Source organism: Amblyraja radiata, chromosome 17 (genome assembly GCF_010909765.2).
Source record: "Amblyraja radiata isolate CabotCenter1 chromosome 17, sAmbRad1.1.pri, whole genome shotgun sequence".
NCBI lineage: Eukaryota > Metazoa > Chordata > Chondrichthyes > Rajiformes > Rajidae > Amblyraja > Amblyraja radiata.
This window is the reverse complement of record NC_045972.1, coordinates 30,836,054-30,858,987: the sequence shown is the minus strand read 5'-3', so window position 1 is coordinate 30,858,987 and position 22,934 is coordinate 30,836,054. Positions and strand designations below refer to the sequence as shown.

At 41.3% G+C, this 22,934-nt stretch overlaps 1 protein-coding gene across 1 annotated transcript in view; it reads right to left on the bottom strand.

The window, feature by feature from the left end:
• Nucleotides 1-21,400, bottom strand: part of sf3b3 (splicing factor 3b subunit 3) — a 41,608-nt gene extending 20,208 nt beyond the window's left edge. Inside the window, exons 1-12 of the mRNA XM_033036008.1 lie at nt 21,282-21,400; nt 19,540-19,673; nt 17,681-17,836; nt 16,483-16,653; nt 13,970-14,142; nt 12,156-12,297; nt 10,543-10,655; nt 9,269-9,406; nt 7,386-7,489; nt 5,062-5,227; nt 3,593-3,688; nt 2,920-2,992 (exon numbers count right to left, since the gene is read on the bottom strand). Coding sequence (XP_032891899.1) covers nt 2,920-2,992; nt 3,593-3,688; nt 5,062-5,227; nt 7,386-7,489; nt 9,269-9,406; nt 10,543-10,655; nt 12,156-12,297; nt 13,970-14,142; nt 16,483-16,653; nt 17,681-17,836; nt 19,540-19,609 — 1,402 coding nt within the window. The 5' untranslated portion in view covers nt 19,610-19,673; nt 21,282-21,400. The remainder of the gene's footprint in view (nt 1-2,919; nt 2,993-3,592; nt 3,689-5,061; nt 5,228-7,385; nt 7,490-9,268; nt 9,407-10,542; nt 10,656-12,155; nt 12,298-13,969; nt 14,143-16,482; nt 16,654-17,680; nt 17,837-19,539; nt 19,674-21,281) is intronic.
• Nucleotides 21,401-22,934: the final 1,534 nt, after the last annotated feature.

Here is a 22,934-nt window from a genome sequence, read left to right as displayed (position 1 = left end):
CCTAATGACAACACTGACAATTATTCTTGTTGATTCTTGTAATGATTCTATTGCTGGGATGGGAGGATTGGGCACGTTGCAGTTTTCCAGTCATGTAGAATATCTGTAACGACAGTACTTTGCTCCATGTAATCACTGATTAGGACCGATCTCTGTAATGTCTGTCCTAAACCAATATCCCGGAGGCCCTACCAGCAGGTACGCACCTAGAATGAGTAGCACCTTTCCCGGCCACCTGTGGGAGAGAAACAGAGGCTTGGTATTGGTAGAGATCGAGCCACCTCATACCAGCCAGGGTTAGTACTGCTCTTTCAGACTCAAAAAGAGGACAACCAGGGTATCAACTATAACTACAAAAAGATCACTTAGGCCAGGCATTGCAGGCAAGCAGTCAAATTCAAATAATATCACAATTTGAGAATTGACATAAACTCACTGCTTAACTTAGAACATTTATGATTCTGCAACACTGCAAGGGCTGTGCTAATGGCAGTGCAAGTTTACATTCTCATGTAAAATGCATCGTTAATCAATAAATAATCCGCCAAAAAGTAGCCATTACAACATTTCCACTATCAGCATTAAAAGTGCTGCAGGAGTTCCACATTCAACACATTCCCAACTAAATCCCAGAAAAAAACTCAAAAAAGCTGAAAGAAACTTTTATCCTGAAGTTTGTTAATATTTTTGATCGAGGGATTTGCAACACTGATTATTATACTGCTGTTTACAAACTGTTTAGGGTAGTCTAAGACTACATTTGCCTCGCCCAAGAGATCATTATTGCAGTTTTCACTTCTGTATATAATTCAAGATATACAATGACAGAAATCACATTAAGACTAATTCCAATTAATATTAAAAACAATTGTAGTAACCATAATTAAGTGCGATACGCAGGGTTGCGACCAAAAATTCATCCAATGATTCACTCATATTGCTATCCCGTGGAAGGATCGAATGCATGAACACAGGCAGCAGTTTGGTAAAAGTACTCGCCTGTGTCTTGGGAAGCAGACCAAGTGACAATGAAGGACTGCCAGTAAATTACCAAGTCAGGTCCAAGTACAGTGCCCAGCATAATGTTTGGGAGAAAGACTCATCATATATTTATTTGCCTCTGCACTCCACAATTTGAGATTTGTAATAGAAAAAAAATCACATGTGGTTAAAGTGCACATTGTCAGGTTTTAATAACGGCCATTTATATACGTTTTGGTTTCACCATGTAGAAATTACAGCAGTTTTTATACATCGTCCCCCCCATTTCAGTGCACCATAATGTTTGGAACACAGCAATGTCATGTAAATGAAAGTAGTGGAGCACAGAGGCAAATAAATGATGGGTCTTTGTCCCAGACATTATGGAGGGCACTGTGCAAGTACAAGGGAAACATGCAGGTATTTCTGTATTTCATGCCACGAGCCTTGGTGATAGATGTCAGTTTGGGAGTCGCCTTAGGAGAACAACTGCAGACCATTTTACAGAAAGTTGTATGTTCCAGCCACAGTGTCCAACATTGAATGAAACAAATGTATAGGGTAGTGGATGGCGTGCAAATTAATCCAATGGGCTAATTTGGCCAGTGACTTAGTGGTGTTGGAACTGCATTCCCCCTCGCAAATGGCAAGTACTCCATCAAAAACTGCATGGTGATCAATGCTGTTGTGAATATATGCATCTTCCACATGTAGATTTGAAACAAGGTCAATGCCTTACATTTGTTCATTCACCATGTGTAGTGGAACCAAACTGGCAGCTACATCCTTCAGAATCCACCAGCTTTGGTAGTGGAGGTATTACTATGCACCTCGTGATGAACACTGAAGTCCTTCAACTAGAATACAGTTTCCTTCTTATTTTTACAGCTTCTTCCAATCATTGTTCAATATGAAAGAGTACTGAATCAGCAGAGGGAAGATAGTGGCCTGCCATTTCTGATCTAATATCATGAGACTCAGGAGTCAAAGTTGAGCATTTTCCTATCCTGTATACACTGTGGGTTTATCCCAGAGTTGGAGATGTCCGGCACAATGTCTGTATGTTTCTGCAAGGATGATTATGTTTGGCAAGTTTTTTGGGACAGCTCTCACAATTTAGACATCCGTTCCCAGATATTTATGAGAAGACTTTGCAAACTTGGCTGGGCTGGGAACAACTTTACCTATTGCCAGGTGCTCTCACCAATTTTGTTCCCTGTTGCGATATACTAATCTTGGCAAATATGTGTGGTCTGTCAGCTATGTCATAGTTAAACAAATTATCGTGTCTGGAGTCGCATGAGCCAGACCAGGTAAGATGGCAGATTTATTTCCCTGAAGATAACCCAGTAGTTTTGTGGTCATTGTTACTCATGACTTTAAAAAAATTCTGAACATGAATTCCACAGCTGTTCAATGCAGATTTCGGTATCTTACCAGTCTTGTAATTTAACTACAGTGCCATCATTGTTTAAGCTCTACAAAATACCCACAAATTAGCACATTTTCAATGACAAATCAACGCGGCAATCCGTCTAAATATATAGCACTAACTTTTACATTCAAATGTACAATGATTGCAGTTCAATTATCAGAATTGCAATATTGATCTATGAAGTCTTTTGTTCTCAGTAATTTTAATTTCAGAACTAGGACATGGCTGGCAAGAAAAAGGATTGTGGAGGTTACATGAGCAAAAAGGACAGATAATGTAAACAAAGAAAAAAAGATACTACTTCAAAAGGAAGAGCATCAATGGGTTATGTGAAAATGAGAACATTATATTTACAATTTAGCAATTATTTGAAACGTGAGATGTTTCCCTCAACATCTATTTTAAATTGTGACCATTTGCCAGCACCATTACTGGATACAGTTAGGCAAATATTATTGAATACTATCTGAACAAATTTGTGCATTACATTATTCAGACCATACCTTCCACATGTCTTCTTACAGTCCATACAGCATTTGGATTACCGGGCAGCTCTGAGACAGCCATTTCTGATACCTGTCAAAAAATGAGGCAAGAAATTTAAATATTCATTTTCTCTATATTATTATAAAATGATTATCCACTAAATGGGAATTGCAAACAGGTTGCTTCAGCATAAAATTCAACAAGAAACCGAATTGGTGATTGTGGAACATTAATAATGATGGGGCCAAAGACATCAACTTTGGTCTTCTCAGTGTACAACTGAAGGAGTTTTCTGCACTTACAAAACTAGCAACTTGAGAAGTCATGATGGTGGAGAGCTATGGACTGCTGAATCAGAGAAATAGAATTTTCCCCAAATTCATTTCGGAGAAGAGACATGATTCACATCATTTTATCAGCAGTGAAAGTAGTAACCTGGCCTTTCCTAACAAAGCATGCATGCAAAAGGCATAGGTGTTCAAGTCCAAGCAGAATGAGAGCCTTTACCAATACCTCCCTGCCATTCTGCATAAACTACTGTGACAATAAAGCCCATCAGTTTCTAACTAACACCAGCTAATAAACCAGCCTACAGCAACCAGGACCAGCTACTGGGCAATTATATGAAGTGACTAAAGGTGGAGCCAATGTGATATGATATGTACAAACTTTGAAAAATGCGTCTCATACCTCAAGACCATGTCTCAAGACTCTCATGGATGATCTTGGCCCTCTCCCACAAGCCACATATAACTGAGGTGTGTCTTCATTTGCTAAATCAGCAATCTGCAAGTAAAAACAGTGGTTAAACATCAGGGGTAATCAATCATCCTGCCAATTTACTAATAGCAGAACTGCCAAGTTTTGTCAGAGCATTTCAGTATTCTAATACCTGAAAATCAGTATTTTGCTGAGGAAATCAGTATTTTTACACGGTGCCATTTTGCTGCAAAAAAATGTTTTTTGTCAATCAATCAGATTTATACATCACATACACAATAAAGTGCAGTGAAATGAACTTGCCAGCAGCCGTACAATCAAAAAGAACGCGCAATAAATAATAAAAATTTAACACAAACATCCATCACAGCATTCTTCACTGTGGTGGAAGGCACAAAGTACAGTCAGTCCTCCTCCATTGTTCCCCGTGGTCGGGGCCATAAACCTCCGCAGTTGCCGCTGCGGGCGGCCAGATGTACAGACCCTCTTGTCTGGAAGGTAAGTCCCAAATCAGTGCTTCCCTACCAGAGACCGTGACTTCAGGATGTAGTAGGCCGCAGGCCAGTGGTCGGAGCTCTTCTCCAGGGATCCCCGGTGAGGGATCCCGCTCCGGAAGTGGTCATACCCATGTAAGAGTACAAGTATGCATAACTTTGCTACCAATTGACATGTCTTCTACGCACCTTACTTGACATCGCATTAATTGCCATCTCTTTGTATACTGCTGTTTCCTGCTTTTAGCACCAGATGATAATGTAGGCCATTTTGGAAGCCTCCCTCTCCCTCTCCTTCCTTTTTTTCTCCCTCCCTCTCTTATTCCCTCGCTCCTCCCTCCCCGAACAGTCTGTGACCCATAACGCTATGAGTAAAGGCAATAGCCCTCCAGCTGGTAGCGCTATAATTAGAACCCATAGCGCTGTTCGTTTAAATTCCCACGCGTTAAATTGATAGCGCTGTTTAAACCTGTAGCGGAACAGGCAAAGAGGATAAAAATAATCATCCAGATCTTGAAATTTAAAATACTAATAGATTTAATCTGCTATAATTTTTTAGTTACAGTATGACTTTTTATTTCCTTGTATTTTTTAAGCAGCAAGATGAAACAGGAAGTCGGGCCTATTTAAAAAAAAATCCGTATTTTACAAAGCAAATCCGTACATCCGTATTCTTATCGCATTTCCATACAAAATAAGTAAAATCCATACTACTTGGCAGCTCTGTAATAGCCAAATCAAATCAGTCAGGTAAACATTTATCAGAAGACTATTTTGGTGAATGAGACACAATTAGATTCATTGAGTCAGCATTATGTACAGCAGTGACCAATTCTGCCAACACAAAAAAGAGACTATCAATTCCTAAATCAACCAATTAATCCGATAAATGATTAAACAAATGGAGGGACCTGCAAAGTAAATGATTTAGAATGCATTGTATACCTGGCATGTCAAAATTGGTGACAAGCTGTCCAGCTCATCCACTAATACCAAGTTTTTGAGAGGTCGCGGCTGGAAAAAAAAGGTATCTCCTTCCTCTAAGGGCATGGCTGAAGAAAATTCTGGCTCATCATCATCATCTCCCAGATGTGCAATTTGATAAAGGTAACTGCAATATAAAAGTTTTGTTTTTTTAAAATTTACATAATGAAAAACAAATTACTTAAAACACAAAAAACGTATGACATGTCCCTAATCTATCAGATATCCGTCATTGAGCCTGTGATCATGCTGGCAAATCCAGATTTTCCACATTAAAACTGGTTTGAAAAGTAAGAGAACCAGGCATCATTGACGTCCAAAAATGATCAATAAAAGAGTGCAGCCAGGACCATGATCAATAAAAGAGTGCAGCCAGGACCATGATCACTCTGATTAAAGAGAACACATAATTCCTCCTGCCCAAGGTATAAGAATTGACAGGCAAATTAGAAACTAAAATGTCTTTAATTAGAGGGGAAATGGTGATACATATTAAAATATATGAAAAAGTAGAAGTATTATGACATGCTGAGGAAAAGGATAAAGATCCCCTTACACAGATATTCAAAACCAGTTGGGCATTGCATCAACTGAAATTTAAGGTGAATGGACAGATTATTCATAGGTCATCACCTGAATATTAACTTATGTTTCTCCCTCCTAAGATGCTGCCTGACCTGATGATTATCTCCAGCACTCATTGTTTCAGCATTCAGCACGTGTGTTTTTTTTGGACAGATTACTATTGGGCAGTGTATCAAAGAGTTATAGACCATTACAGGCAGTATGAACAGCCTGTACTTTTACTTAAAAGTAAAATGGGGCAGGGAGGCTGGAGGAATAGGAGCTAGTTGGTTCTTCCAAGTCATCATCATCGGCGGTCACTCGAAACGAGTATGACTGTCCTCTCCTCTCCATAGGGTCGTCTACTTGTGGGTCTGCAGATGTCTGTAGAGGCCGATCCGCGATCCACACACCTTGGTGCAACGTGGGCAGTGGAGACTGGAAGTGGTTGGTAGTCGTCATGCCCCCTTCTCTCCCCTAACGGTGCTGTCGCCTTGTCTCTGCGACACGGCATAGCTCCTTTTCATGACGTGCAGCTCCTTCCTGCATGGATTTCCTCCAGGAGCGCTTGTCCAGTGCAATTTGCTCCCAGTTGCTCGATGTAATGTACAATTTTGTCAAACTGTTCTTGATGTTGTCCTTGAAGTGTTTCTTTGGCCTTTTGGCCTGCTGGCGGCTCGCCGACCTTCCTTCAGTTGAGAATACAGGATCTGTTTAAGGGCCTGTCCCACTTTCACGACTTCTGCTGAGTTTACCCCCGACTCATACTCGTGGCATTAAGTAGGTCAGGGCGTTTTTCTAGCCTGATGAAAAATGTCCACGAGTAAAAAAGGTCGCGAATTAGGTTGTGGAAGTGCGACAGGCCCTTTAAGGAGACGTGTGTTGGACATGCGGATGACATGGCCAGTCCATCGAAGTTGGTGCTGCATTATTGTGGTGATGCTGGTCATGTTGGCTTCCTCCAAAATGCTGATGTTGGTGAGTTTGTCCTCCCAGCTGATCCTTAGAATCTTTGGTGGTATTGTTCCAAGGCTCTCAGGTGCCTGCTGTAGGTGGTCTATGACTCGGTTCCATTCAACAGGGTGGAGAGGACAACGGCTCTGTAGACCAGCAATTTTATTTGAGCCTTTAAGTCTCGGTCTTCAAAGACTCTTTTCCCGAGTCTGGCGTAGGCTCCACTGGCACAACTCAGGCGATGGTTGACCTCAGAGTCGATGTCAGCTTTTGAGGAAAGAATGCTGCCAAGGTAGGGGAAGTGGTCAACGTTTCCAAGAGTGGTGTCGTCCACTTTTATGGTGCGCCGTGTAGACGGCTGGTTGGGTGGAGGTTGATGTAGGACCTGAGCCTTCTTGATCTTCCAAGTAAAGGAATCACCATGCTGTGAGCCAAAGCCCAAAAATATTGAGAAATGTAGTCATATTTTATGTTTTTTGGTTGTTGGTTATGAACTTAAAATTGATTAAACCACAGCATTCGTCAAGTTCAGTAACATACATCAACAAAAAACTGGGTTAACACTTTGTATATGGCCTCAAAATTTTAATATCCTGGATTGATAACACCAAGATATGTTCTCAAAGGAATTCAAACATTCATTCAGTTCGGGCCATCGTTCAATTAGTTGCATGAGACCACTCACTCATGTAAGAACAGGATGTAGAAATATTTAACAAAGCAGTTTATAACATTTGGCATGACTAACAATACAACTGAATACCCACTGGTTGCCAAATTCTGAAGCAACAAAGAGAAATCCAGTCTTCAGCACACACATGGCAGTGGATGCAGGTACAGTGTCAAAATACTTCAGCCTGATTTCAGTCACCTGGAAACATACAAACATAGCTTCAGATATTGGGGTATTAATTCTATTGTGCACGAGAGCAGCAGGATGTTGGAACGGGACAGTGAATGAGTGGGTACAAGCGTCAAACAGAGAAAAATAGAAAAATGAAAACGCTAACAGATATCAGAAACTAGAGGGAAATCAACAGCAATGTTTTATTATGTTCTATTCAGAAAACAGATAGCATAGCATTCAATTTTGAGAAGTAATCGAGCTTCAGGGATATTTTGGGGGTGGGGGCATAAAAGTTTGATCCACCCGTTCTTTTTATTTATGGAGTATGCCAGCATTTAATGCCCATTTTAACTGTATCAGACTGTATGAAGTTCTGGAATTGTAACCTAGTGATGAAGAAAAAATGGCATCATATTGTCAGGACAAGGAAAGTATTTGGTAGGAAAGCAGAGTATATTTGAAAGAATATGCAAGATTAATTTGAAAAATAAATGAGCAGATAACCTGTATTCAGCAGTGAACCAATTTTGGTTGACCATGTTGACCAAAAAGAACTGCATTTGCACCATGGGATTTCTCAGCTCTCTTGACGGTGGTTAAGCTCCACAGTAATTCAGTGCATCCCTTGACTTAAATAGCATCGCTCAAGGAGGGGTACAGAATAGGAAATGCCCATAAACTGACAGGCATCTAAGCCACATCTTGGGCTTTACCAGTTGTCAAAAATATTGAGTGCTCTGACTGTTAGAAATACTCAAACTTGTAAAATTACTCAAACTGCTTAAAAAACGACTATTAATGGAGATATCTGAATAGACTCCAATCAATTAAAATCTAACTTAGCGAATACCATAATTTCTTAGTCATTCCCTTCTACGGAATAAACAGGGTAGTGAATGGGGGACGCTATCCCTGGCACCGCCTACACACGAAGATTCCATGAAAATTGCGAGATGGGTGGCATTGCCGGGGGCTTTGACCTCGACTTCGGGAGAGGAATGGAGAGCAGGGGAGCGACAAGTTTTGCCTTCCATCACAGTGAGGATTACTCACTGTGATGGATGTTTATGTGAATTGAATTGTGTTGGTGTGTGTCTTGGTTCTTTTTTTGTATGGCTGCAGAAACCAAATTTCGTTTGAACCTCATGTGAGGTTCAAATGACAAATAAAAGGTATTGTATTGTATTGTATTGGAAAATTGCCACAATCTCCCACTCATCCAAGCAGCTTTATCTAAACAGAACAGATGGCGTTTCAGGAATTTTATTCCCATAGAAATACCAAGTAGTTTTATACGGATAAACACATCAGGACCATTGGGATTTCTCTACTAAATCTTGTAGAGAAATCCCAATTTATTTATTTGTTGTATTTTGCAAAGTAGAAGAAACTGAAAATTTGTTTCTAAAAAAAAGTTACTATTTGCAATAAACTTGATGGATCGAGTGATAGGGTTACAGGGAAAAAAAGGAAAGTGGGGACAAATATGATTGCTCTGTTCAGGCCTGTTGTAACTTAATTAGATAAAATCCTCCTAAAAACAAACGTCTATTTTTATTCATTGTGTAGTTATAGTGGACTGTTCACATCCTGGATTCTGGTGTAAGAACATTCCAATTATGAAATTGTAGAACACACCAGATCTTGGGTGAGCATATATATATTCATTGATAACAAACGTGGTCACAGTTTGATTCCATATTATCACTAAACAAAGCCAAACCATTAAAAAGACGTAACTAGATGTATCAACAAGGACTTTGCTTGTTAAGCCTGAAATGTGAAATCTACAAGTTTTCCTACCATGTCTTCATCCGTTTCGAGTGTGATTTTGAAGATATCGCCTTGTTCAGTTTGTGCTAGAAAGAAGAACATGGACTTTGTCTTGTGTGTTGCAGAACAGACAAAAATCATTCCTCTCTCAGGGTCATCCAGGTCATTCTGGAAGGAAAACCGAGAAGTGATTTAAAATACGGTCCGTGATATGCAACTACTAGAATTATTAAATTATATAATCATGACAGTTTTGACCTAATAGTTTGATGTATCCTTTTTTCTTTATTTATGGAATATAGTTTCTGCCTGGTAATGTTAATATTTAACTCTACTAAATATCTTCAGCCCATTCAATGGAGTTATGGACAATATTATTCTCAAGCGTCTGAGCTATAGGAAGAGGTTGGGCAAGCTAGGACTTTATTCATTGGAGCGAAGGAGGCTGAACGGTGATCTTATAGAGGTGTATAAAATCATAAGGGGATTGCAAAATCTTTTCCCCTCCAGCATAGAATCAAGAATGAGAGGGCATAGGTTTAAGGTGAGAGGAAAGTTTTGATAGCAACCAAAGAGGCAACTTTTTCCATGGAGGGCAGTGGAATAAAGGTAAATGGGCCAGGGGCTAGCAGATGGGGACTAGTTTGCATGCAGCATCTTAGTCAGCATGGACACATTTGGCTAAATGGCCTGTTTCCATGCTGTATGACTGCCTTTGTGACTCCATTTCCATAACCCTAATTCCTCTATTTTCGAAAAATGTATGTGGCTCAGCCAAGACTCTATTTACATTCCGCATCACCCATTCTTTACTCAAAAGGGGAATCTGACGAAATACATAACCAAATCAAATTCTCCCTAGTAAATCTCAATTGAGCTAAAGAACTCTTTTGTGTACCGTAAAGAACTATGATGTTCGTTACAGGCATCAATATGACTCAGCTGGGTCAGAGGTTTGCAGAATCAAGCCTCAGATCATGCGCACGAAGTGGCATTTGTTACGAATGGGACATGAAACATTTGTTCATTTAAGATGCACAAAAATAATTACCATCTGAAAACCAGAGACCCATCTTCATGACGAACAATTCTCCTGGCTTTATGGTTTTAAAATAAATTATACTTTTTATGATATTTGGCTGTGCATGAATATGTTGCTGTTTTCTCTCATGAGCCAACAGCAACTACAAATAAATGGCTTTGAAATGTTTTGGAACATCCCTGAAAAAGGCAAATTCCTTTTTCAACATTCAAAATTCTCCTGTTTGCTGCAAGGTGGATATAAAGTGCAATATAGTTCTTACCCTCCTCCTGGGAATAGGACATCGGATATCAGGCTGATCTCCAAAGTTTTTATATGTGATGTAATTTTCAGAACAGATTAGGACACCACTAGGTCCATCAGAGCCTCCTGGAACTGCAGAAGAAGAGATTTTATTTTCAACATACCAAAACGTTGCTATTTTTAAACTTCAAAATTGTTCCAGACTAGGACTAATAATAACAATCAGTGGCACAGCTGATTGAGCTGTTGTCTCAAAAACTACATTAACTTTCAGGTTCAATTCTGTATGTAGTTTGCACAATTCTTTGAGACCAGAGTAGGATTTCATCCATAACCTAAAGACATGCAGGCTGGTAGGTTAATGGATCAATGTAAAGTGCCTGCGTGTAGTGAGAGATAGATTCTGGATTAACTTTAGGGGAAAGTGCAGAGGGTAATATGGGAAAAATCTAGAAATAGTGTGAACAAAATAGCTGGTGTAGATCCAGTGGGCTAAAAGGCCTGCTTTCTTGCTGTATTTCTTTCCAAACAGTGAAATAAAATGAGAAATAAAAGTCCAGTACATGCCAGACATACTTAGGACTGGTTAACTATTTCAGGTACAGACCATGCATCAGAGCGTTAATGTTTTCTGCTAGAAACCTTGTCCTATTGTTTATCGGTAAAGAATGGAGATTCCAAAGGCAAAGATCTGGCATTTGTGTTAGCCTCAATAGCCATCATCTATCTTGCTCCCGGTGAGGTTCAGTTTCTCAAGGTCCACGTGCACAACAGGATTTTTTGCTTTTTCACTTACCATTCTAACTTCCATCCCAAATAGGAGTCAACCTCCACTCAAGACTCTAATATAAATTCTTCATCTACAGGGCCATCAGCCTTTCACTGAAAGGCCGCTTTTGATGGGCAATACTGTTTATTTCGAGATCAATAACACTTATAATATGGGTAGGAAGGAACTGCAGATGCTGGTTTAAACCGAAAGACACAAAAAGCGGCTCAGACAGCATCTCTGGAGAAAAGGATTAGGCGACGTTTCGGGTCGAGTGTCTGAAGAAGGGTCTTGACCCAAAACGTCTCATAATGTGAGTTCAGGTGCTAACAATAGCTGCTGCAATTCTGCAGAATATGCCTCACCCAGACCTTGTGCTGCCAGCCAAATCCTTACCACCCACATTTTCCATTCCCCTCCACATTTGGTGAATGGTAAAAAAATAAAACAAGAGCTTTTCTTACTGCCCAATAAAAATTAAATCCAAAATTGCTAATTTCATGCAGACTTAACAAACAGATAAATTCTCAACTTTACTGGTCTGGTATAAAAAACCAAGCCCAAAATAATAAATTGCTGCTTCACCAAGAGCCCCAACCAATTTTCCACAATTCTTGCGAAAGGTCTTCAAATGGAAATGTTAACTGTTTTTCACTCCACTTAAGCTGCCTGACCTACTGGGCCTTTTCTCTTTTTATTACAGTTTTCCAGCATTTGTGGGGGGGTTTTTTAAACCACAAATTGTTATTTTTATCATATTTAGGCAAATTGATGTTTTAGCACAAGCAACAACGTGTACACGTTGAACTTAAGCTTTCTAAATGTGATTCAGTCAATATGTGGTCAGCCTACACTTGCCATACCTGTAATCAGGAAGTTGCCATGTTCTTCCAGAGGTTCACTGTACTTCCTCACAACATGGTTCAAGCCCAGGTCCAACTCATAGAATGTCAATGTCTGTTGAGTATTAGCAGCAGCTTCACCTGTAGGATCGCTATCCGCCTCCTATAATAGAGAAAAAGAACACTCAAACCACGAGACCTCAAACTATCTTTCAGTGCAGATGAATAGTCGACTCCAGCTACTCTCTGTTTAATGTCGAGATTAACTCTGCTGATTATGAGATGGCCAATTTCAACTGAGTTTTATATTTATCCAATTCTCAAGGCTCTTAGTCACTAGCAACAGGCTCCCAAAAATTCAGAGCATGACTGAATTTGCCACAATAGCTAAATTTCAGCATATTCTCAAATCCAAAACATCATCTCAAATCCAAACCTCAAAATTAGTTCTAGAAGGGAAATAGCCAGTACAGAGGTGGTGGAAGGAGGTGGGGGTTGAGTGGGGCATGAGCTGGCAAGCAATAGGCAGATACAGGTGTGAAAAGGATTATCAGACTGGGTCTTCTGTAACGAATGGTGTGCCAAAGGGATCAGTGCTGGGTCTACTGCTGTTTGTTATTTAGATTAAATGAGTTGAATATGAATGTTGGTGGCAAAGCCAGTAGGTTGGTGGATGACACTAAAATTGACAGTATACTGGACAGTGAATGCGGTTATCTACAATTAAAAATTGGATTTTGATCAATTCAGCGAAGGAATGGCAGATGAAGTTTAATGCAGATAAATGTAGGCGTTGCATTTTGGCAAAATAAACCAGGGCTGGACCAGCGTAGGGTCCAGGAGAGTATTATATTACAGTGAGGCTTGGAGGTGTAGGTGCATAGCTCCATAAAGTGGCAACACAGGCAGACAGGGTAGTGAAAAAGGCATTTGATACATTTGCCAATAAAGCACTATAAGAGTACAAACATCATATTCAACAGTTTCAAAGGTATTTTGTCACGTGTACCAATTAAGGAACAGTGATATTCAAATTACCATACAGCCATACTAAAAAAAAGCAACAAGACACACAACTACATAAAAGTTAATGTAAAAATCCATCACAGCAGATTACCCACATTCCTCACTGTGATGGAAGGTTTTAAGTCTAATTGTCTTCCCTCATTTTAGTCATACAAGAGGTTGGCAAGACCACACTTAAGTACTTTGCACAGTTCTGATCACCCAGCTATAGGAAGGATGTTATGACACTGGAAAAGGTGAGAAAATATTTACACAATTGTTACTAGGTCTGGAAAGTGTGAGTTATAAGGATAGGTTAATTATTTTTTTCTCTGGAGCGTAAAAGGTTGAGGAGTGACCTTATCAGGAGGGGCATAGGTGACATGAATGATCACAGTTTTTTTTCCTCAGGGTAGGGAAATCTAAAACCAGAGGGTAGGATTGAGAGGAGGAAGATTTAAAGAGATCTGAGAAGCAACTTTTTCCAGAGTGGTGCATATATAGAACAAGCTGCCAGAGAAAGTAGAGGAGAGTACAATTGCAACATTTAAAAGATACTTGAACAGGCAAGTGGATGGGAAAGGTTTGGAGAGAGCTGGACCAGGAGCCCACAAAATGGAATTGGCTCAATTAGGAAACTTGGGCAGCTTGGATGAATTCGGCCAAAGGAACTGTTTCCGTTCCTCATAGCTCTGCAGAAAGTGAGACTTCTGAAAGCACTGCAATTTTTCTGCAAAATTAACTGCAATTTCACTAGTTGTCAATAATGTCTCAGGACAAAAAAAGTTTCATCACATTACATTAGTCATACAATTCTCTGAAGTCATTACCTCATAATCCATCTCAAGGCAAGCAAACATAGGGTTTTCAAAGCCCACATCGACACCAACTACATGATATACCAGAGTATTTGCTTTATGCGCTTCTAGCGGTGAGGAAATAGTAAGGCGAGCAGCAGCATCTCTGTTCAGAATGTAGACCAACTTTTGCTTCTCAATGGCACCTGGTAACAAACCCATTAGTTGCGTTATAAAACCAGAAGGCACAATGAAAATAAAAATATTTCTCCAGCACTGTAATAAATGCGCAGCTTAAGCAGAAATATACCACATCATCAAAATGTTATTTGAGATCTGTAGTTCAGTATTAGGCAGCCTCATCAAGGGACTGGAGTTACCTTCACTGATCACAATTTTTGGGAGATGGGAACGCAAAGATAAATTTTCCAGGTTTTCTAATCCCGACTTCCACCCACGCCAGAAAGCAGACAAACAAATTTCAGATCAGTCTTTCAATATCCAGTATCAGATTATAGACACAAGGAACTGGAGATGCTATTTTACGAAAAAAGACACGTTGCTGGAGTAACTCAGCAGGTCAGGCAACAGCTCAAGAGAACATGGATAGGTGACATTTCAAGACTGACTGTAGTGGAAAGGAGAAATCTGGAAGAAAGGTAGGGGCGGAACAAAGCTTGGCAAGTGACAAGTAGGGTGTAGGAAGGAACTGCAGATGCTGGTTTAAACCAAAGATAGACACAAACAGCTGGAGTAGCTCAGCAGGACAGGCAGCTTCTCTGGAGAGAAAGAATGGGTGACGTTTCGGGTTGAGGCCCTTCTTCAGACTGGTTAGGGATAAGGGAAACGAGAGATATAGACGATGATGTAGTGAGATAAAGAACAATGAATGGAAAATATGCAAAAAAGTAATGATAATAAAGAAAATAAGTAATTGTTAGCTGTTTGTTGGATGAAAACGAGAAGCTAAGTGCGACTTGGGTGAGGGATGGATAGAGAGAGAATGCCAGGTTTACTTGAAGTTAGAGAAATCCAAATCATACCACTGAGCTGCAAGATGCCCAAGTGAAATATAAGATGCTGTTCCTGCAATTTGCATTTAGCCTCACTCTGACAATGGAGGAGACCTAGGACAGAGAGGTCTGTGTGGGAATGCTAAGGAAAATTAAAGTGTTTAGCAACCAGGAGATCAGGTAGGTTCAGGAGGACTGAGCAAAGGTGTTCAACAAAATGATCGCCCAGTCTACCTTTGGTCTCGATAATGTACAAGAGTCCACATCCTGAAAAACGGATACAGTAGTTGAGATTGGAGGAGGTGCAAATGAACCTCTGCCTAACCCAAAAGGACTGATGGGGTCCCTGGACAGTCGAGGGAGGAGGTATAAGGGCAGGTGTTGCATCTTCTGCGGTTACAGGGGAAGGTACCTGGGGAGGGGTGGTTTGGGTGGGAAAGGATGAGTTAACCAGGTAGTTGCTGAGGGAACGGTCTCTGCGGAAGGTGGAAAGGGTTGGACACCACACCATCCAACACACCAGTCGCCGACATTTCTGTCACCTTCAACGAGATCCCACCACCAATTCCGTCTTCCCATCCTCAGCCCTTTCCGCAGTGACTGTTCGCTCCGCAACTCCTTGGTCTTCCCACCGAAACCACATCGTCACCAGGAGCTTTCCCCTGTAATTGCAGGAGATGCAACACCTGTCCCCATTTCTCCTTGTGCATATCCATTCATGGACCCCAGTCCTTGTAGGTGAGACAGAGGTTCACAGGCACCTATTCTAACCTCACCTGCTGCTTTCGGTGCACCAAATGTGGCCTCCTTTACATCAGCAGCGCCAAGCATAGACAAGGCAACCATCTCACAGAACAGTTCTGCTCTGTCCATCCAGGCCTGCTGGATCTCCCAGTTGCAAAATATTTTAACTCCCCTTCCCATACTGATTTAGGCCTCCTCCATTGCCAGAGTAAGGCCACACGCAAACTAGAGGAAAAGCACCTCCTATTGGGTGGGATACAACTTAAAAGGTAGTAACATTCAATTCTCCAAATTTGTCTCTCTCTTCCCTGTGCCCCACCTGGATGCACACTCACCCACTTCTTCATTTCCCTTCCCCCCTCACCCACCAGATTATTTCCTCTGGCATCACATTTCACGTCTCTTCTATCCTTATCTCACTTTCCATCTTTGGCCGATGTCCAACCATCTTCCAATCAAAAAGCCCCCCTAGCTGTGTCCACCACTTACCAGTCTTCCCCCCCCCCCCCCCCCCCCCACCACAATCAGTCTGAAGAAGGGCCCCGATCCAAAACTTTGCTTATCCAGAGATGCTATCTAACCCGGTGAGTTACTCCAGCAATTTGTGTCTTTACCAGTATCAGATTGTTGCTCCCACATAATGAGTAATTTATTTTCAAAAACAATACTGGTGCAACAGGACAACGGGTAAACAGACGATGCTACAGGTTCATCGTATTCCAACTGGTGGATAAGACTCAAGGAACTGAATGGCCTGCTCTGGTTCTTACTTTCATCTCTGCCACTCACCTATCATGACAGCACGGCCTTTTGGGTCAACTGCCAAGTACTGGCCAGGTACAATGCGACGGCACCCACTCTTTCCGAAGGTTTCTTGATGAACTTTGTCAAAGATATTCTTGGATGGCTGGTATTCCAGGATAACAATTCTGCCAGAGTCACTGCCTACTACTATGTAATCTGAGGACAAAAAGGAAATAAAGTTTCTGACAACTGCATACAATGCCTTTAATTTTAAAAACAACTATATAAATTGAATCATAAGATAGCCAGGATTGGCAATTAATTAGCATTTTGATTCTTGAATAAATCCTGTTATTAGCAATTCAAAGGCCTAGACCAGAGACCAAGAGTTGAAAATATTATTGTAGCAACTTGGGAACTTGAATTCATTTTTATTAATCTGGAATTAAAAAGATGACATCAGTAAAAATAGCCATGATGCTTTCAGATCACAACCTTACTTGTTCATTTCAATCTTCCAGAAATGGAAACCACCACTCTGTTTTATTTGTGACCGCAGCTTTAAATAAACAGCAGACTCTTAATTGTCCTCTAAAGCGTCTTTCAATTGTATGAAAGCCCGATCCCCATCTTCCTAAAGACAAATAAGGACGGGAACATTGCAAGAACAAATAAATAGTTCACAATTTGTTTATTTCGATTTTGTTCAATGCCAACCTGGATCATTTATTAATTATGCACTTACACTGATCTAGTTCACAAGAATTTTATGAAAGCTCCCAAAGTTAATCCATCTCAAGGCAACTTTCTGTGATATCGGTCCATAAACGGAAATAAAGTCCCATGAATTACTTTCTAAATGGGGTTCCAATTACTCTATGAAATAACTGAATTGTGACTGACCACAACCAACCACTGGGGACAATCAGATCTCTAAACGACAATCTTAAGTAAATAAAGTCACCGTGTTAGACAAGACATAAATGAATCCAATCCCCTACCCCACTCTTCCTCACTGTGGTACTTTGCATGACCTCAAACATATTCATCATCCACCAGGATTAGGAATAGCATATAATATACAGACTGTACTTCTAAAAAATAATTTGGAGTCAAGATACGCAAGTGTTGAAATGAAATTGAGAATAGATTTCAGTTCAGCGCCAATTTCCATATCATTTGTTTGGCGAATTTATAAATATTTTCACAAAAGAGGTCAACGCACATTTATGAATATTCTCACCTTTGGTACCTCCAGTTAACCGGAAGGCCATTAAAGAACGAATTATCCCAAAGGCCTCCACCGTCAACAGTGTGTGCACCTTCCCAGTATTTGCATCTGGACGGAGCAACTCCAAGATCTTTCCCCGGGAAACAACAATCTCCTGCATTTTGGTGCCTAAAATTGAAATGCACATAGAAGCAACGTGAAGGACATTACAAACAATTTTGAAATCTATTCCACAACGCCGGCTAAATTAGATCATTTTGCAAACCTTGATTTATATGAGTTTTTCAGCATAAAACAAGCCCTGTGGCCCACCACATCCACGCCAACCGTGTACACTCATTCCATTTATCCCAAACTCACACGGTTACAGAGAACATACAAAATCAACAATGATAGCTCCCAATGGCAGAATTGAATATGGAAACTGTGAGGAAACAGCACTGACTGTTGCACTGTTGTGTCAACCCCACATCACTCTATTGTAAGTTGACAAAAATGCTGGAGTAACGTCAGTTGAAATGTTAATGGTAATGTCAATTGAAAGTTGAAATGTTAGCGCCGAGGTCTCTGGAACATGACTTGAACTCTGGAATATGACTTGAACTCACAATGTGCACACCATAGCTAACACAAAACTATGATCTTACCAATAATGTAGATGGTAATAATCTTACCAATAATCCTATTAGTAAAATCTAGTTCTCCCAAGTTAGGCTCAACAAAGAATTGGAACCCAATCCTGCAGTTAAGTGCTGTAGTAGAGTATTACAGAAGTGCAGTATTTTGGCTGAAGCATCAAACATTCAGATACAGGCAGCACAGTGCTCACTTCTCAGCACCCATTTTGGATCATCTCTTCCATTTTTGGCCATATGCAGTTGGAACTTCTGAGTTCCTCCCACAACCCAAAGACACAAGGTTGGTTAATTAGCCATTATGAATTTATAATAGTGAGTAGGGGAATATAAAAGTAGAGCAGTTGATGGGCATGTGGAAAGCTTACTATACAAGGAAAATTAGAGGGAAGACTGCCTCATGAACAACAGACCCCATGGGCTAAAATGGATTCATATGTTGTAAGGAAATATGGAAACAAGGATGCAAAACATTGCGTAGCACATTATAAAGTACCATTAAACTATTAATCCCCCAACTCTTGTCAGTAAAATATTTTTGATTGTTATAGAAATTTGTAAACTGCCTGCTGCCCATCTTACAACAGTGAAAATACAGGAAGGACGACTGTAGTGATCGTCATCAGTCCCAGAGGTTATTAATTAACTAGGGCAAAAATTAAATTCTGATTTGTCAGTGTCCACTGGAGCATATCCCTGCGCAGGCAATAGTAGTGCCTCGAGGAAAGATGAAAGCAGAAGAGAAAAGGACTAAAATGGAATTCTAAATGGTCACGGGTTTCACAAAGTACGCTGACATGCTGGAACAACAGTCCTCACGGCACCCCTAACAGCACTGTGACTGCATAGGTCATAGTGATTTCAAGGTTTCAGTTCTGTGGCATTCCACAATTGGCAACCAGGCCTCAAGAGAAGACACCGTGAAGCTCTTCATTCATCACTAACTCAACAGGTTTTGGCAGTGCAAGATAAGTTGTCCAAAAGTTGATATTTATTTTAATAATTTAAAGTGCATAAAGTATGTATGGGTATTCCTTAACTTGATCTGCGGAGTAAGTTATGGAACCCAACCCAACCCCCCCCCCCCAGGATTCAAATGTGGACAACAATTGATTTGATGAGCTTGCATCAAACTCTCTGTATTTCCACTCGCCATCGATGTCTTGGCAAACCAATGTCACAATCAACCCCTTAATAGCAGAGATCATACAAACCCATTCTGTTGCAGATGCTTACCTGAGAAGTTTCCATGAATGGCATGTGAAATGCCAGTTGCCCTTTGAAGGGTCAGATTATATAAAAACATCTTTCAGCAAGTTATTTTATCACAGTATAGAAGATTAGGTCCTGTTTCCAGCTGTTAAGAGTATCTGCATAAAGAAGAAGAATTGGACTGATTAGTTACGTAAATACTGGTCTCAAAATCTGATGAAAAGTAACAAGATGGAACATAAGATAAATAAAACCTGACAAATGTTAACTTTGTTACTCTTTCTACAGATGCTACCACATGATGCTGAGTGTTTCTGGTATTTTTTTTTTGTTTCAGAACCACTTTAACTGGGAAACTTAACAACTGTGACTGTTTAAAAAATGCAGCCTTGATGTAACAATTTTACAAACCAGTGAGTAAAATGGGTTATGATTTTATCACAATTAAGTTTTTAAAATGTGAATTACACCATCTTCAGCAGTCAAAAGCCACATGAGCTAATAGACCAACACCACAAAAAATCGATTGTTAGATTTATCCTTCATTTTGAAAAACACAAGTATTTGTGTTTTAATGCACATTTTCGATTGGGAACTAAAGAACTACTTAAAAAATATTTTTGAATTTGACAAGCTGAAAAAAATTGCTATGCAAAAATAGTCTGGGAAAATAATTGATTTACATAACTTCCCGCAATAACTAAAAACTATTGTCTCTTAAGAAGTCTGTCAGTTTCACTGCAGGTGGTCATTGAAATTGACAATTGCTTCTATTGAGACATGTGCAAGGATATTACATAGCCTTTCCACAAAATAATTAACCTGTTCAATCACCTTAGAAAATAACATTTTTGTTAAAAAGTAGTTATAGATTTTTCCATCAAGACCTAAACATTCCTACAAATTTGATCTTCTATCACAACCACCACATACTTAGGAAAAATGAACAATTTCCACTCGCCCATTTTTCAGAGAATACAATGACAGTGAAATTAGATTAACACAGGTAACCTAAACTTCCAGACTTTGCGGATCAACACCAATTTGTTCCCTAAAGGTAGGCCAAAGTTAATCATGGGTCTAATGGAAGGAAGAAATAGTTTTTGTTTTATGGCCGTGTAAATGTGGTTCACAGAGGGCATCAGTTTACAGAGGTTGTTCGCTAGTAATCCACGCTCTGAAATGATCGGCTGGTGGAGGAAGTCGTACAAGGGAGCACGAGCATGATGGCCCATCGGGCTTCAAACCAGCTCGGTGCACTAAGTAACGGGTTCATGCAGTGGCCATAAGTCAGTATCGCGGATCCGTGCAATGGCCACAAGTCTGGTCTCCGTGCCCCATATCCGCGCATTGGCCACAGGCCTGGTCTCCGTGCCCCATATCCGCGCATTGGCCACAGGCCTGGTCTCCTTGCCCCATATCCGCGCAGCGGCCACAGGCCTGGTCTCCTTGCCCCATATCCGCGCAGCGGCCACAGGCCTGGTCTCCTTGCCCCATATCCGCGCAGAGACCACAAGCCTGGTCTCCTTGCCCCATATCCGCGCAGCGGCCACAAGCATAGTCTCCGTGCCCCATATCCGCGCAGAGACCACAGGCCCGGCTCACTCCGCCGCCAGCTGCCCGAGGACAATGCGCGCCACCTAGGCCCGAAAGCCTGGCTCAGTGCCCGTCTCCCTCGCGGTGCCGACTAAAGCCAATCTCACCGCAATATTGCGAGATTTAACACCGCCACTGTCCCTTGGCTCGACCGCGGCCACAATACCTACCGAATGATGTGGGATGCCGCCGATGTCCGCTCAGACTCCTCGGGCCATCGCCATCTCTCCCGCTCCCTCGCCGCCCGCCACAACCCAGGGTCCTCGCCACTGGCGGGACGGCCCACGCCGGGCCTGAATTAACCAGGGAATTAAGCCCAAACGTCGGCACCCCCTCGGAACACTGGTGCCCGTCGACAAATATTTGGCAGTTATATTTCAAAGCAAATGTAAAAATATGAACGCTGTTAGTAGACTGTTGTAAAACATGAGTGTTTTTTTACAGGCAGTTCCTCAGACACCTCAGCTACATGTATAAGACCTTTCGCCTGAATGCATGTTCGAAATCTGTTGGCAAAAAGTTTGTTTTACATCGTGGTAAATGTTATTCAATACGTTTAAAATGTAGTTGTTTCTTATTTTGATTTAGAATTTGATCATGTGTGCATTATAATATAATTTGCAATATATTCTTTAACAGAAGAACCAGTTCCAAAGCAGTTCTTGCAGACGAGAATATATATATGGGCGCCACTGAGTCGTACAGTATGGAAACACACCGACCAACATGTCCCATCTACACTAGTCCCACCTGCCTGCGTTTGGCCATTATACCTCTAAACCTGTTCTATCCATGTACCGGTCTAAATGTTTCTTAAACGCTACGAAAGTACCTGCCTCAACTACCTCCTGACAAAGTAGACTGCATTGGTGCTACCTCCTGCACCCACACACAACTCACTGACTTCATCCATTTCACCACAAACTTCCATGCGGCACTCAAATACACCTGGACCATTTCTGACATTTCCCTGCCATATCTTGATCTCACTATCTCCATCGCAGGTGATAGACTACTGACCGACATCCACTATAAACCCACTGGCTCCCATGGCTATCTGGACTACACTTCTTCAAAACCCTGCTTCCTGTAAGGACTCCATCCCCTACTCCCAATTCATCCGTCTACGCTGCATCAGTATCCAGGATGAAGTGTTCCACACCAGGGCATCGGAGATGTCCTCATTCTTCAGGGAACGGGGGTTCCCTACTTCTACTATAGGTGAGGCTCTCAGCAGGATCTCTTCTATACCCCATGACTCTGCTCTCACTCCCAATCCCCCCCATTCCTAACAAGGGCAGAGTCCCCCTTGTCCTCACCTTCCACCCTACCAGCTGTCACATACAACAAATAATCCTCTGACATTTTCACCACCTCCAACGTGATCCCACCACTTGCCACATCTTCCCATCTCCTCCCGTCTGCTTTCCGCAGAGACTGCTCCCTCTGTAACTCCCTGGTCAATTCGTCCCTTCCCACCCGAACCACCCCCTCCTCTATGGGCACCTTCCCTTGCAACCGCAGGAAATGCTACACTTGTCGCTTTACCTCCCCCCTTGACTCCATTCAAGGACCCAAGCAGTCTTTCCAGGTGCGGCAGAGGTTCACCTGCACCTCCTCCAATCTCATCTATTGCATATGCTGCTCTAGATGTCAGCTGCTCTACATCGGTGAGACCAAGCGTAGGCTTGGCGATTACTTCGCCGAACACGTCCGCTCGGTTCGCAATAACCAACCTGATCTCCCGGTGGCTCAGCACTTCAACTCCCCCTCCCATTCCAAATCCGACCTTTCTGTCCTGGGCCTCCTTCATGGCTAGTGTG